Source organism: Salmo salar, chromosome 21 (assembly GCF_965601325.2).
Source record: "Salmo salar chromosome 21, fSalSal1, whole genome shotgun sequence".
Taxonomy (NCBI): Eukaryota; Metazoa; Chordata; class Actinopteri; order Salmoniformes; family Salmonidae; genus Salmo; species Salmo salar.
Window position 1 is genome coordinate 8,370,228 of NC_138311.1, and position 17,069 is coordinate 8,387,296.

Consider the following 17,069-nt stretch of genomic DNA (forward strand, 5'->3'; position numbering starts at 1 on the left):
GTGTCAATACTGGAATGCATATTTCATTGAATGGTACCCCAAGGCTTACCTGTGCGCACGGTGAGCTCAGCCTTACAGGACACAGAACCAGCCAGGTTCTTGGCTGTGCAGGTATACACCCCTGAATCTTCTGGACTTGTGTTAAGCAGCACAAGGGAGCATTCGTTGTCATCATACAGAAAGGTGATGTGACTACTCTCGCACAACAATGTATCATCCTAAAACAAAGTAACAATATGTCACTCTGGAATTAATCACATTTCATCAAAATAAGCATGCATATAATGTGGACCCGCTTTAAAGGAAATTCTGCCACTTTTCAACCTCATATTCATTATATCCAGCACCATACCATTGTCTACATTTGGGAAAATAGTGCATTTATATTATCTGTGGGGAAAAAAGATACGGTCCTAAAAAATGCTTCTCTTTGAAATCATAGAGTAGGATTAAAAGAACAAAAACTGTGATTTTCAAAACTTACAATGAGTTTCTAGCCATAAGGAGGATATTTTCTTGCTCCCCACATTACCAAGAATCTCATAGTGTTTAAAAATGACAGTTTTTAAAATGTTTTAACTGTTGATGATGTCATTGAGTAGAACTTTTCAACTTCATATTTCTTTCTACAAAACATAGAAATGTGCCATTTTCACATATGTAGACAATGGAACTGTGATAATGAAAATAAGGTTGAAAAGTGGTGGAGTTGCCCTTTAAATTATGTGCAGATTATAAAGGCCTCAGAAAGCCTTCACAAAGCCTTCAGAAACACGACATAAATGTCACAAATAATCTACAACAGTATGTCATGCTTTATAAAGGATTCATAAATGCGGCATAACTGTGTGAAATGAAAAACTGTATACCATTTTTTTTTTTATAATTATACTACCACCCATAAGGGAGCTTGGCGAGTGGGAGGGCAAAGGGACAGGTACTATAGACCTGTATCTGTGTACATGCCTGCATGGCTACTTCAATAGTTATTTCAAATAATTTTGGTGACTTCACAGCAATTGCTAATGTTAGCTAGCTAGATAGCTAGCAGCATAAGCTAGCTAGCTATATAGCTAGCTATATCAATACGAAATGTAGCTAGCTACAGTACCAGTCAAAATATAGGACACATCTACTCATTCCAGGGTCTTTCTTTATTTTTACTATTTTCTACATTGTAGAATAATAGTGAAGACATCAACACTATGAAATAACACATACGGAATCATGAAGTAACCAAAAAAGGGTTAAACAAATCAAAATGTATTTTATATTTGAGATTCTTCAAAGTAGCTACCCTTTGCCTTGATGACAGCTTGGCACGCTCTTGGCATTCTGTCAACCAGCTTCATGGCGTAGTCACCTGGAATGCATTTCAATTAACAGCTGTGCCTTGTTAAAAGTTAATTTGTAGAATTTCTTTCCTTCTTAATGAGTTTGAGCCAATCAGTTGTGTTGTGACAAGGTAGGGGCAGTATACAGAAGATAGCCCTATTTGGTAAATTACCAAGTCCATATTATGCCAAGAACAGCTCAAATAAGCAAAGTAAAATGACAGTCCATCAGGAAAATGTCAAATTTCTTCAAGTGCAGTCGCAAAAACCATGAAGCGCTATGATGAAACTGGATCTCACGAGGACTGCCACAGGAAAGAAAGACCCAGAGTTACCTCTGCTGCAGAGGATGTACATTAGAGTTACCAGCCTCAGAAATTGCAGCCCAAATAAATCCTTCACATTGTTCAAGTAACAGACACATTTCAATATTAACTGTTCAGAGGATACTGCGTGAATCAGACCTTCACGGTTGAATTTCTGCAAAGAAACTACTACTAAAGGACACCAATAAGAAGAAGAGACTTGCTTAGGCCAAGAAACACAAACAATGGACATTAGACAGATGGAAATCTGTTCTTTGGTCTGATGAGTCCAAATTTGAGATTTTTGGTTCCAACTGCCGTGTCTTTGTGAGACGCGGAGTAGGTGAACGGATGATCTCTGTATGTGTGATTCCCACTGTGAAGCATGGAGGAGGTGTGATGATGTGGGGTGCTTTGCTGGTGACACTGTCTGTGATTTATTTACAACTCAAGGCACACTTAACCAGCATGGCTACCACAGCATTCTGCAGCGATACGCCATCCCATCTGCTCTGCACTTAGTGTGACTATCATTTCTTTTTCATAAGGACAATGACCCAAAACACACCTCCAGGCTGTGTAAGGGCTAGTGATGGAGTGCTGCATCAGATGACCTGGCCTCCACAATCAACCAACCTCAACCCAATTGAGATGGTTTGGGATGAGTTGGACCACAGAGTAAAGGAAAAGCAGCCAACCAGTGCTCAGCATATGTGGGAACTCCTTCAAGACTGTTGGAAAACCATTCCTCATGAAGCTGGTTGAGAGAATGCTAAGAGTGTGTAAAGCTGTTATCAAGGCAAAGGCTGGCTACATTGAACATATATTTTGATTTGACTACTAAATGATTCCATATCTGTTATTTCATAGTTTTGATATCCTCACTATGATTCTACAATGTTGAAAATATTAAAAATAAAGAAAAACCCTTGAATGAGTGGGTGTGTCCAAACTTTTGACTGGTACTGTAGCTAATAGGCTCAGCTAAATAGAAATCCCTCTTATGTACTTCAGTAGCTATATCTCAAAGCCACACTCTTGTCATGAGATTTGCAAATGAAAGAGGCCTAAATTGTCGCTATAATATTTACTTTTGTATTGTTACAGACACTGTTTGTGCAGGACAACAGAGTGGATAATCCTTAGTATTGAAGGTGAGTCTAGCTCAGAAAAAAGCTAGCTAGCTAGCTGGGTCTATTTGTTTTGTAGTCTTGTAAATGAAATGTATTAATTGCATTCCATTTGTTGTTATTGCATTGAGATGCAGCATATGAATTGCTTTGCATTGGTTGTTATTGCATTGGTTCCTGTGTTGCTTTGACTCTTATCTCTTTTAATAAGCTCTCCAGGTAGCCAATGAAGGCACTGAGACCTAAGCTGTCCCCAGTGCTTGAGATGCCCTCCTCCTCTACCTCATCCCATTCCTCAACAACTTAATTCCCAGACTGCTGCACTAACTGCCAACATCACTGACCGGTTAGGACAGACAAACACCTTTCATTTAAGACATTTGATAAAAGTTATGGTTTGAGCATCCTTCTATTCACTCTTGGACATTGATTTAAAATATCTATCTTTTGTGTTTCTTCAAATGCAGTGGTGACCTGTGATGGGCTATGAGTGACAGAGTGGCATCGGGCGTAAGTTGTTGACTTCCATAGGAGGAAAGTGAAAGTGACCTCGCAGAAGATGTTGAAACCCTTCTAACGGTAAGACAACATGAAAAATATACTACGCCAATCATAATTATGCTTTTGACATCATACTTTATTGGTTTATTATGGAATTTGACATATTAATGCCCTGATCCAATATATTTTCCTGACCACATCAATAATTAGAAATTTGTTTGAAATGTTGTTTTCCCCAATAGACCCAGTTGGTGATGTGACCCTGAAGGTGGTTCCTGCCATCCTGCCTACATCATCATACAGAATGAATGGGGAAATGATTCACCCCTAATATACAACCTGTAAGTATACAGGCTAAATAATAACACATAGTAGGACCATTTCTACAATGCAGTCCGTCTGTCCTCTCAGTGTAGCACAGAAATGCCCTTATCCAGATGATGTGACAAATGCATTTCTAACAGACCAGCTAAACTTTCTTTGTTGTTACTTTCAAGGTTGAATCCAACATGCAGTACCTCCAGCAGGCAGAGGCAGCAACCATTCATCCGCCAGCTTGGGGACAAGTCTATTTGTGTATTTGTATTGTTTTCACTTGTATTTTACCTCTCTTGTGTTAGGAATAGGGAGGGTACAGGGTCAAGTGATATAGAGTCTTTATGGATGTGTTCTGAATAACCAAAGGTGTCTCACTTCAAATTAAGTATTATAGGACACTACATGAAGTGTCAATAAATAGATTATAAACGCACTGCCGATTTATGAAAGTTCTATCATGATCCACAGGTTACTGTAGGGTGTGAGGGGAATTTAGATGGGTCGATGGACCTGCAATGCTTGTGTTTGTGTGTCAGAGCCAATATGATTTGGAGTAGTCGAACCTGAGACTACCTAGCCACCAGGTATTCTGTTCCCGTGCTGGAGACCAGGGCTCGATTACAACCTGTTACAATCTTTCAGCAGGGTGTATGACAAGGTTATAGATGTTTTGTGATGGCTCAACTTAATAGGATTTATAAAGCCTTAGTAAGCCATGCTTATGTCACCCTTTAAGAAGCACAGGATAATGTCATATACGACATAGGGGTATGTCACATTTGACATTGGTAATGATGCCACACAGTTATGCCACATTTATGAACAGTGGTGTAAAATACCTCAGTAAAAATACTTTAACCTGTTGGGGATAAGGGGCAGTATTTGCACGGCCGGATAAAAAACGTACCCGATTTAATCTGGTTATTACTACTGCCCAGAAACTAGAATATGCATATAATTATTGGCTTTGGATAGAAAACACCCTAAAGTTTCTAAAACTGTTTGAATAGTGTCTGTGAGTATAACAGAACTCATATGGCAGGCAAAAACCTGAGAAGATTCTGTACAGGAAGTGCCCTCTCTGACCATTCCTTGAGCTTCTTGACTCTTTTTATTGAAAACTTAGGATCTTTGCTGTAACGTGACACTTCCTACGGCTCCCATAGGCTCTCAGAACCCGGGAAAAAGCTGAATGATGTCGAGGCAGCCCCTGGCTGAAAAACATTAGCGCGTTTGGATAGTGGTCGGTCAGAGTACTATGAGACTCTAGTCATGTTTTTATTTTCTCTCTCTTTGTACTAAAAAACAGATTCCCGGTCGGAATATTATCGCTTTTTTATGAGAAAAATGGCATAAAAATTGATTTTAAACAGCGGTTGACATGCTTCGAAGTACGGTAATGGAATATTTCGAATTTTTTTGTCACGAAACGCGTCGTGCGCATCACCGTTCTTTACACTTCGGATAGAGTCTTGAACGCACGAACAAAACAGAGGATATTTGAACATAACTATGGATTATTTTGAACCAAACCAAAATTTGTTATTGAAGTAGAAGTCCTGGGAGTGCATTCTGACAAAGAACAGCAAAGGTAATACAATTTTTCTTATAGTAAATCTGACTTTGGTGAGGGCTAAACTTGGTGGGTGTCTAAATAGCTAGCCCTGTGATGCCGGGCTATCTACTTAGAATATTGCAAAATGTGCATTCACCGAAAAGCTATTTTAAAATCGGACATAGCGAGTGCATAGAGGAGATCTGTATCTATAATTCTTAAAATAATTGTTATGCTTTTTGTGAACGTTTATCGTGAGTAATTTAGTAAATTCACCGGAAGTTTGCGGGGGGTATGCTAGTTCTGAACGTCACATGCTAATGTAAAAAGCTGGTTTTTTATATAAATATGAACTTGATTGAACAAAACATGCATGTATTGTAAAACATAATGTCCTAGGTGTGTCATCTGATGAAGATCATCAAAGGTTAGTGCTGCATTTAGCTGTGGTTTGGGTTTATGTGACATATGCTAGCTTGAAAAATGGGTGTCTGATTATTTCTGGCTGGGTACTCTGCTGACATAATCTAATGTTTTGCTTTCATTGTAAAGCCTTTTTGAAATCGGACAGTGTGGTTAGATTAACGAGAGTCTTGTCTTTAAAATGGTGTAAAATAGTCATATGTTTGAGAAATTGAAGTAATAGCATTTCTAAGGTATTTGAATAACGCGCCACAGGATTCCACTGGCTGTTACGTAGTGGGACGATTTCGTCCCACCGACCCTAGAGAGGTTAAAGTATTACTTAACCTGTTGGGGCTAGGGGGCAGTATTTTCACGGCTGGATAAAAAAACGTACCGGATTTAATCTGGTTACTAATCCTAACCAGTAACTAGAATATGCATATACTTATTATATATGGATAGAAAACACCCTAAAGTTTCTAAAACTGTTTGAATGGTGTCTGTGAGTATAACAGAACTCATTTGGCAGGCAAAACCCTGAGACAGATTCTGACAGGAAGTGGATATCTGATGTGTTGTATTACCTTTAAACCTATGCCATTGAAAAACACAGGGGCTGAGGAATATTTTGGCACTTCCTATTGCTTCCACTAGATGTCACCAGCCTTTACAAAGTGTTTTGAGTCTTTTACTGTGAGATCTGACCGAACAAGAGCCATGGAACGGTGATGGCCGATTAGACTCTGGCGCGCGAGTTCATGTTGGGTACCCTCGTTCCAATACGTTATAAAAGAGAATGCATTCGTCCACCTTGAATATTACTCATGTTCTGGTTAAAAAAGGCCCTAATGATTTATGCTATACAACGTTTGACATGTTTGAACGAACGTAAATATATTTTTTCCCCTCGTTCATGAAGTGAAGTCCGGCGGGCTTAGATCATGTGCTAACAAGACGGAGATTTTTGGACATAAATGATGAGCTTTTTTGAACAAAACTACATTCGTTATGGACCTGTGATACCTGGAAGTGACATCTGATGAAGAGAATCAAAGGTAATGGATTATTTACATAGTATTTTCGATTTTAGATCTCCCCAACATGGCGGCTAGTCTGTATCGCAACGCGTATTTTCTGGGCGCAGTGCTCAGATTATTGCAAAGTGTGATTTCCCAGTAAGGTTATTTTTAAATCTGGCAAGTTGATTGCGTTCAAGAGATGTAAATCTATAATTCTTTAAATGACAATATAATATTTTACCAATGTTTTCTAATTTTAATTATTTAATTTGTTACGCTGACTTGACTGCCGGTTATTGGAGGGAAACGATTTCCTCAACATCAATGCCATAGTAAAACGCTGTTTTTGGATATAAATATGAACTTGATAGAACTAAAAATGCATGCATTGTCTAACAATGTCCTAGGAGTGTCATCTGATGGAGATTGTAAAAGGTTAGTGCATCATTTTAGCTGGTTTTATGGTTTTGGTGACCCTGTCTTTGAATTGACAAAACATTACACACAGCTATTGTCAATGTACTCTCCTAACATAATCTAACTTTATGCTTTCGCCGTAAAACCTTTTTGAAATCGGACAACGTGGTTAGATTAAGGAGATGTTTATCTTTCAAAGGGTGTAAGATAGTTGTATGTTTAAAAAATTGGAATTTTGACATTTATTTGGTTTCAAATTTGCCGCTCTTGAAATGCACCTGCTGTTGATGGAGTGCACCACGGGGGGACGCTAGCGTCCCACCTAGCCCATAGAGGTTAAGTCGTTTTTTGGGGTATCTGTACTTTATTATTTATATTTTTTACCACTTTTACTTTTACTTCACTACATTCCTAAAGAGAATAATGTACTTTTTACTCCATACATTTTCCATGACACCCAAAAGTACGCACAATTGGCCCAGTGTAGTTCGAGTTAGGGGAGGGTTTGGCCGGAGGTGCTTTACTTGGCTCATCGTGCTCTAGCGACTCCTTGTTATGGGCCGGGCGCCTGCAGGCTGACCTCGGCCGTCAGTTGAACAGTGTTTCCTCTGACACATTGGTGTGGCTGGCTTCCAGGTTAAGTAGCCAGTGTTAAGAAGTGCGGTTTGGTGGGTCATGTTTCGGAGGATGCATGACTCGACCTTCGCCTCCCGAGAATGGTGCCATCTGGTTTGCTTAATATAAGGAATTTGAAATGATGTATACTTTTACTTTTGATAGTTAAGTATATTTAAAACCAAATACTTTTACTCAAGTAGTATTTTACTGGATGACTTTCACTTTTACTTTTATATTAAGGTGTCTTTACTTTTACTCAAGTTTGACAATTGGGTACTTTTTACACCACTGTTTATGAACTCTTTATTAGGCATGACATACAGTCATAGATTATTTGTGACACATCTATGTAGTGTTTATGAACACTTTATGAAAGCTTTATGAAGTCTTTATAAACTAATTTGAAACATAATTTGGAGTATCCTGTCACTACAAGTCATTGTTTATGTACCTTCTCAGCAGTTACCAGTTGAGTTCCTACATTCTGGTTATCAAACTAGTTATCTATAGAGTATATATATGGCATGAGTGTGCAACTTCATAAAGGGTTACAATGATATACACACTCAAATATATGTGTGTCTCCATGTATGCACCTTAAACCAAAGGATGTCGGGAATGGGCTTGCCCTCCACAACCACAGCCAAGCGAGGTGTCTCCCCCATGTGCACATCCACATCCTCCATGATGGACTCAAAGGTTGGTGGTGCTACAGAGGGAACATGAAAATGTGTTAGATACTGTTGTCACAATATTCAGTATGTCGATACTCAAAGTATCATAGCAAGGAAACAAAACATGAAGCAGACAACATTTCCTGGCGATGTACCTTGCTGCATGCAGCAAGGCATTTTGAAAAAGTAGCTAACTTCTTAATGGCCATTACTATAGTGGATGAGAAAAGTTTCCACTCCCAAACAATGCAAAGCGCTTTAAGCAGCTGAAAAGAGAGATACATACTGTAAATTCAATCCATTATCATAATCTGTCATTATTGCACTCACCTGCCATTTCCACACTAAAGATGCAGGAGTCGACGCCAAACTTGTTGGAGGCAACACACATCAGTTGACCCACATCGCCACTCTTCACCCTCATGATCTTCAGAGAGTGCTGGTCATCATCAGGCATACTCATCTCATACAGCCCATCTTTGATTGCAAGGACCACTCCACTTCTAATAACAGAGAACAATAAGGCAGCTTAGATATCCCATTGTCATGGTGGTTACATTTTAGTGGTAAGAACTTTTGTTGTGTGACTGTTTCACACATCTTATTGTTTTATCCTACAGCACTTGGTATTAAAATGGCATTCTTGCACACTGGCATATTTGTGAACTCAATTTTTGTGAAGCAAACAAGGAGGCCGGAGAATGGGCACGGTGCTTTTCAAATACAGTTAAGAACAATATGGCCAGTTGATTGAGGGCTCAGTGGGTTGGCGTATGGTGCTGGTTGCTGGCAATATCAAGGTTGTGGGTTTGATTCCCACATGGGCCACATACACTGAGTGTACAAAACATTAAGGACATGTGATGGAAAATGTTATGTTTGTGCTTTTCTAATAACCATTTTGTGTGTTCTATGTTTGTGCTTTTCTAATAATCAGTTTCTTTGTTCATGCAAGTGACTGACTGAATCCTCACTATCAGTATTTGCAATTTGGCCGTACGCCCAGAACCTTGTTTTGAAAACGAAAGGAGTTTCAAGGTCTCAGCTTGGAGAGAAGGAGCCTCATGAGGTATTGGTCGTTCACATGCATGAACCAAAACATTTATAATCAATAATGAATAAGCAAAATCATGCAAATACAATTTGTCTGTGTAAGTATATAATAGATCGAATGGGACTGCCCCAACAGAGCTCCTGACAGACGTGTACTATAGTGCATGAGGTTTGTTGGAACCTCTCCAGTTAACTGTTAATAAACAATGATTAATTTAAGATTGACGAGGAAAACAGGTGGCGCTTGGAAGCATGAGAGAAATTCCCATCTGACTAAAAGAGGACGGAACCCACCAAGACCAGACCCTTACTGTGAGCTGCCCAGGAGGACACACATCATCCGCGAACAAAAGAGGGACATGTCAACTGAATTTCAGTAAGTCAATTTAAAATAATTTGTATAAAAATAAATGATGAAACCAATAAAATTAAGGCAAGTAGCGCATAAAAATTTACCCATAGTCTTATAGAGAAGGCAATTCACTAGTCTTATGAGAAGACAAGAGCGAGGGCATAACGGTACCATGGAGAGCCCCGCTAACAGCTGTCTGTGGGCATTTATAAGGGAAGTGTCTACATGGTCTGTAGACACTACTAATAGAATGTGGTGTACAGTAGCAGTCAAAAGTTTGGACACACCTACTCATTCAAGGGTTTTTATTTATTTTTACAATTTCTACATTGTACAATAATAGTGAAGACATCAAAACTATGAAATAACACATTTGGAATCATGTAGTAACCAAAAAAAGTGTCATGTTCTGACCTGTAAAGGTGTTATTTGTTAGTGTTTAGTTTGGTCAGGACGTGGCAGGTATTTGTTTTATGTGGTTCAGGGTGGTTGTGTGTATGTGTCCATGTAGAGAGGGGTATTTGATTTATTAGTCCAGGGTTTTGGTTATTGTTCTATGTTAGTTTATTTCTATGTTCTGTCTAGTCATTTGTATTTCTATGTTTAGTTAATTGGTGTTGGGGCCTTCAGTTGGAGGCAGCTGTCTATCGTTGCCTCTGATTGAAGGTCCTATAATTAGGGGTGTGTTTGTATTGTGGATTGTGGGTAGTTGTATTCTGTTTTGTGCTTGTCACCTGACAGAACTGTTAGTGTCATTTCTGTTAATTGTATACGTGTTTATTTTGTTTCTCCTTCTTATATATTAAAAAGAGAAGATGAGTATACACTTCCCTGTTGCGTCTTGGTCCTCCACACACGACACTCGTTACAGAACTACCCACCACAACCGGACCAAGCAACAGAAGAGGGAGCAGCCAAGGAAGCAGGAGGAATTGAGAAGGTCCGTGGCGAAGGAACGGTGAGGACCTGGAGAAGTACGTTGGGACGAGGCTAGCAAGAAGGCCTGAGAGGCAGCCCCAATAAAAAAAAATTTGGGGGGGGGCACACAGGGTGGGTGGCTGGGCAAAGGCTGCCCCTGAAGCCAACACCTCGTGCTTATTATCCTGTTCGGTCTAGGGGGCAGCATTTGCACGTCTGGATAAAAAAAATGTACCCGATTTAATCTGGTTACTAATCCTACCCAGTAACTAGAATATGCATATACTTATTATATATGGATAGAAAACACTCTAAAGTTTCCAAAACTGTTTGAATGGTGTCTGTGAGTATAACAGAACTCATTTGGCAGGCAAAACCCTGAGACATTTTCTGACAGGAAGTGGATACCTGATGTGTTGTATTGACTTTAAACCTATCCCATTGAAAAACACAGGGGTTTAGGAATATTTTGGCACTTCCTATTGCTTCCACTAGATGTCACCAGCCTTTACAAAGTGTTTTGAGTCTTCTGGAGGGAGATCTGACCGAACAAGAGCCATGGAACGGTGATGTCCCATTAGACACCTGGCGCGCTAGTTCATGTTGGGTACCCTCGTTCCAATACGTTATAAAAGAGTATGCATTCGTCCACCTTGAATATTATTCATGTTCTGGTTAAAAAAGGCCCTAATGATTTATGCTATACAACGTTTGACATGTTTGAACGAACGGAAATATATTTTTTCCCCTCGTTCATGACGAGAAGTCCGGCTGGCTTACATCATGTGCTAACGAGACGGAGATTTTTGGACATAAATGATGAGCTTTTTTGAACAAAACTACATTCGTTATGGACCTGTGATACCTGGAAGTGACATCTGATGAAGAGAATCAAAGGTAATGGATTATTTACATAGTATTTTCGATTTTAGATCTCCCCAACATGACGTCTAGTCTGTATCGCAACGCGTATTTTTCTGGGCGCAGTGCTCAGATTATTGCAAAGTGTGATTTCCCAGTAAGGTTATTTTTAAATCTGGCAAGTTGATTGCGTTCAAGAGATGTAAATCTATAATTCTTTAAATGACAATATAATATTTTACCAATGTTTTCTAATTTTAATTATTTAATTTCTGACGCTGACTTGACTGCCGGTTATTGGAGGGAAACGATTTCCTCAACATCAATGCCATAGTAAAACGCTATTTTTGTATATAAATATGAACTTGATAGAACTAAAAATGCATGCATTGTCTAACATAATGTCCTAGGAGTGTCATCTGATGGAGATTGTAAAAGGTTAGTGCATCATTTTAGCTGGTTTTATGGTTTTGGTGACCCTGTCTTTGACTTGACAAAACATTACACACAACTCTTGTAAATGTACTGTCCTAACATACTCTAAATTTATGCTTTCGCCGTAAAACCTTTTTGAAATCGTAAAACGTGGTTAGATTAAGGAGATGTTTATCTTTCAAATGGTGTAACATAGTTGTATTTTTGAAAAATTTGAATTTTGACATTTATTTGGATTCAAATTTGCCGCTCTTGAAATGCACCTGCTGTTGATGGAGTGCACCACGGGTGGCACGCTAGCGTCCCACCTAGCCCCAAGAGGTTAAGGGGAGCACATGGAGTGGAGAGCGCCGAAGTACGAAGAGGTACGCAAGATCTCGCCCATGCGCACGTACAGTCCAGTGCGTACGCACAGACCAGTGCGTACGCACAGACCAGTGCGTGTGATCTCAGCCCCAAGCAAAGGCCGTACTAGAGTGGGCATCCAGCCTGGAAGGAGGATGCCAGCCCAATACGTCTGGCCACCAGCACACCTCCAAAGTCCAGGCTACAGGACACCTCCTCTACGCACGGCGACCATCAGGCCCCTGAATAGCCCAGTCCGCCCTGTACCAGCACCACGAACGTACAGGGATACTACTGCCATCCAGCCAAGACGGGTTGTGCAGGAGGTGAGCTCGAGACTTCCAATACCCGATTTAATCTGGTTACTACTCCTGCCCAGAAACGAGAATATGCATATAATTAGTAGATTTGGATAGAAAACAGTCTAAAGTTTCTAAAACTGTTTGAATGGTGTCTGTGAGTATAACAGAACTCATATGGCAGTCCAAAACCTGAGAAGATTCCATACAGGAAGTGCCCTGTCTGACAATTTGTTGTATCTCTATCGACATTACAGCATCTCTGCTGTAATGTGACACTTTCTAAGGCTTCCATTGGCTCTCTAAAGCCGCCAGAAAGTGGAATGTGGTGTCTGCTGCGGAACGCCTCACCAATATCCAATGGTAGAGCGTGGCGCGAAATACAAATACCTCAGAAAATGCTATAACTCAATTTCTCAAACATATGACTATTTTACACCATTTTAAAGATAAGACTCTCATTAATCTAACAATTGTCCGATTTCAAAAAGGCTTTACAGCGAAAGCAAAACATTAGATTACGTCAGGAGAGTACCCTGCCAAAAAATAATCACACAGCCATTTTCAAAGCAAGCATATATGTCACAAAAACCAAAACCACAGCTAAATGCAGCACTAACCTTTGATGATCTTCATCAGACGACACTCCTAGGACATTATGTTATACAATACATGCATGTTTTGTTCAATCAAGTTCATATTTATATCAAAAACCAGCTTTTTACATTAGCATGTGATGTTCAGAACTAGCATACCCACCGCAAACTTCCGGTGAATTTACTAAATTACTCATGATAAACATTCACAAAAAACATAACAATTATTTTAAGAATTATAGATACAGAACTCCTGTATGCAATCACAGTGATAGATTTAAAAAAAGGTTATCGGCGAAAGCACATTTTGCAATATTCTGAGTAGATAGCTCGGCCATCACAGGCTAGCTAATTTGACACCCACCAAGTTTGGTGCTCACTAAACTCAGAATTACTATAAGAAAAATTGGATTACCTTTTCTGTTCTTCGTTAGAATGCACTCCCAGGACTTCTACTTCAACAACAAATGTTGTTTTGGTTCCAAATAATCCATAGTTATATTCTAATAGCTCCGTTTTGTTTGTGCGTTGAGGTCACTATATGTAGGGTGATACGCGAGCGCATTTCGTGACAAAACATTTCAAAATATTCCATTACCATACTTCGAAGCATGTCAAACGCTGTTTAAAATCATTTTTTATGCTATTTTTCTCATAAAATAGCGATAATATTCCAACCGGGTGACGTTGTATTCATTCAAAGGCTGAAATAAAAAAGTGGAGTAGTCTCGTGGACGCGCATCTCCTGTGTCACTGTTCCCAGCCTGACCACTATCAAATACTCCTGCTGTTCTTCACCCAGAGACTGCAGACACCCCATTACACTTTCTGGCGCCTTCTGAGAGCCAATGGAAGCCTTAGAAAATGTCACGTTATAGCACAGATGCTGTATTTTCAATAGAGATGCTACAGAAGGACAATAAATTGTCAGACAGGGCACTTCCTGTATGGAATCTTCTCAGGTTTTTGGCCTGCCATATGAGTTCTGTTATACTCACAGACACCATTCAAACAGTTTTAGAAACGTTAGAGTGTGTTCCATCCAAATCTACTAATTATATGCATATTCTAATTTCTGGGCAGGAGTAGTAACCAGATTAAATTGGGTACGTTTTTATCCGGCCGTGAAAATACTGCCCCCTATCCCAAACAGGTTAACCTGTCTCCTCACCTTCATCTACACTGATTGAAGTGGCTTTAACAAGTGACATCAATAAGAGATCATAGCTTTCACCTGGATTCACCTGGTCAGTCTATGTCATGGAAAGAGCAGGTGTCCTTAATGTTTGTACACTCAGTGTAACCTAACTATGAGTCAAATTGTACGTTCAAATTTAAAGCATCTGCTTAAAATGACCATGTTAATACATTATTGTTAGTGTATCAGCTGTAGTGATACAGTGTGTGACTTGCCTCTTCCAGATAACTGAAGCATTGACGTGGTTCAGAGTGATGGTGATGCTGAATGACAGGTTCTCCTGGACATAGACTATGTCTGGCTTATCAATGATCACCGGACCCTCCTGAAGATATGGACCTTGGAAGAAATTAAATCTCTTTAAAACGGATAGTTCATCACATTTTAAAAACGACATATTTGTTCCATGCCTTGTCAGCAGTCTTTGGACAAGGAGAGAGTACAATCCATGCTTACATGTTGTTAAACCTGCCCTTGCCAGCAACCACTAATATAGGCATCATGTCATCAATTCATGTTGCCCTCATTTGATGACTCATACCTCTGTTGACAAGTTGCACTGGGTCTGTGGACGGAGAGGGTTTGCTAAAGGCCTTGGTGGTGATTGACAGGACCCTGAAGGCATAGCAGACTCCTTTGGAGCAGCTGGTCACTGTGTAGCAAGGGTCTTTCAGACTGGACACTATGATGGTCCACTGGATCGAGCCCAGCTCTTGTTGTTGGATGGCATACGTCAACGTGTTTGGATCTGCAATGGCAAACATACATTTTTGATACGTGTGAATACATGTAGACAGAGCATAACCTTGACCTGTTGGAATGGCATTCAAACAGAATTCACTTGAACATGTACTACACTGAAGAAAAATATAAATGCAACATGAAACAATTTCAAAGATTTTACAGAGTAACAGTTCATTTAATCAGCGTCTCGTCCCGTCAGCGGGATCAAAATCCAGGGAAAACTCCTAGCGACATTAGCATAACGAAATTTAATATATATATTTTTTCAAATATAGGACTGTCTCATATCGTTTTATAGATACACCTCTCCTGAATCGACCCACATCGTCCGATTTCAAAAAGGTTTTACAGGAAAAGCAAATCATTAGATTATGTTAGAGGAGTCCATCGTAAAAGCAGCAACATAGCCATTTTCCGACCAACCACATGCATCACAAATAACCAAAAAACAGCTAAATGCAGCACTAACCTTTTACAAACTTCATCAGATGACATACCTAGGACATCATGTTACACAATGCATGCATTCTTTTGTTCAATAAAGTTCATATTTATATATGAAAACAGCATTTTACATCGGCGTCTGACGTTGACTAACTATTTTCCCGTCAAATGCAATCCGGGGAATCAGAGCTACAATTTACTGAATTACTATTCGAAAACATGTTTAAAATGTAATATTGTCATTCTAAGATTTATAGATGAATATCTCTTGAAAGCACCTGTCATACCAGATTTAAAAAATAACTTTACTGGGTAATCACACTTAGCGATAAAAGGGGATGCGATACTCAGAAAATGAGCTAGTAAATACAGCTCGGCGCCATCTTGGAACAATCGCATATCACATCTAATGTTGTATAATATTGTCAATAATCCCTTACCTTTAGTTGTCTTCATCAGAAAGCACTTCCAGGAATCCCAGGTCCACAACAGATGTATTTTCGGTCGAAAAAGTCCATCCTTTATGTTCCATTAGCTTGCTGTTAGCGCGTCTGAAGGCTGTATCCAAATACTCTCCCGGGCGCGCCACAGCCGTTTCGAAATAAAACATTTTTTTCCCATTCAAACGTTGTATAACATAAATCTTCAGTGCCTGTTTCAACAAGAGAGCCAATAAGATTCGAGGGGGATGATTGCATTGTGTTTCAAACCGTTTCCAAAGGTGGGGGTAGACAGGGCCGCCGGCGTCATAATGGTGATGGCCCTCCCCCTGTGACCAATTTCCAACGCGTCTCATTCACTGAGCTTCGACAGTAGAAGGCTCAAAACACTTTGTAAAGACTGGCGACATCTTGTGGAAGCAATAGGAAGTGCTCAATGAACGATATCTCACGGTGTGAATAATAGGCAACGACGTGAAGTTGAGTCCACAATTCAGAATTCCATTTCCTGGTTCAATCGGTCTCGGGGTTTTGACTGCCATATGAGTTCTGTTATACTCACAGACACCATTCAAACAGTTTTAGAAACTTTAGGGTGTTTTCTATCCACAGGTATTAATTATATGCATATCCTAGCTTCTGAGTCTGATTAGTAGGCCGTTGAAAATGGGCACAAATTTTTTCCAAAATGCGCTGTGGCACCCCCTATCGTAGGGTAACGTCAATTAAGGAAATCAGTCAAATTAAATTAATTCAGTAGGGCCTAATCTATAGATTTCACATTACTGGAAATACAGATAAGTATCTGTCAGTCACAGATACCTTAAAAAAAAGAAAGAGCTGTGGATCAGAAAACCAGTCAGTATCTGATGTGACCACCATTTGCAGAGTGACACATTACCGCATAGAGTGGATCAGGCTGTTGATTGTGGCCTGTGGCCGGTGGAATGTTGTCTCACTCCTCTTCAATGTCTGTGTGAAGTTGCTGGATATTGTCAGGAACTGGAACACGCTGTCGTACATGTCGATCCAGAGCATCCCAAACATGCTCAGTGGGTGACATGTCTGGTGAGTATGCAGGCCATGGAAGAACTGGGACATTTTCAGC

The 17,069-nt window shown here is 39.8% G+C and overlaps 1 protein-coding gene across 1 annotated transcript in view; it reads right to left on the reverse strand.

The window, feature by feature from the left end:
• Window positions 1-17,069, reverse strand: part of LOC106581680 (striated muscle preferentially expressed protein kinase) — a 171,851-nt gene that overhangs the window by 87,072 nt on the left and 67,710 nt on the right. The window contains exons 14-19 of the mRNA XM_082967289.1: window positions 14,875-15,081; window positions 14,549-14,672; window positions 11,966-11,971; window positions 8,607-8,776; window positions 8,199-8,311; window positions 50-218 (exon numbers count right to left, since the gene is read on the reverse strand). Of these exons, the coding sequence (XP_082823415.1) occupies window positions 50-218; window positions 8,199-8,311; window positions 8,607-8,776; window positions 11,966-11,971; window positions 14,549-14,672; window positions 14,875-15,081 (789 nt within the window). The remainder of the gene's footprint in view (window positions 1-49; window positions 219-8,198; window positions 8,312-8,606; window positions 8,777-11,965; window positions 11,972-14,548; window positions 14,673-14,874; window positions 15,082-17,069) is intronic.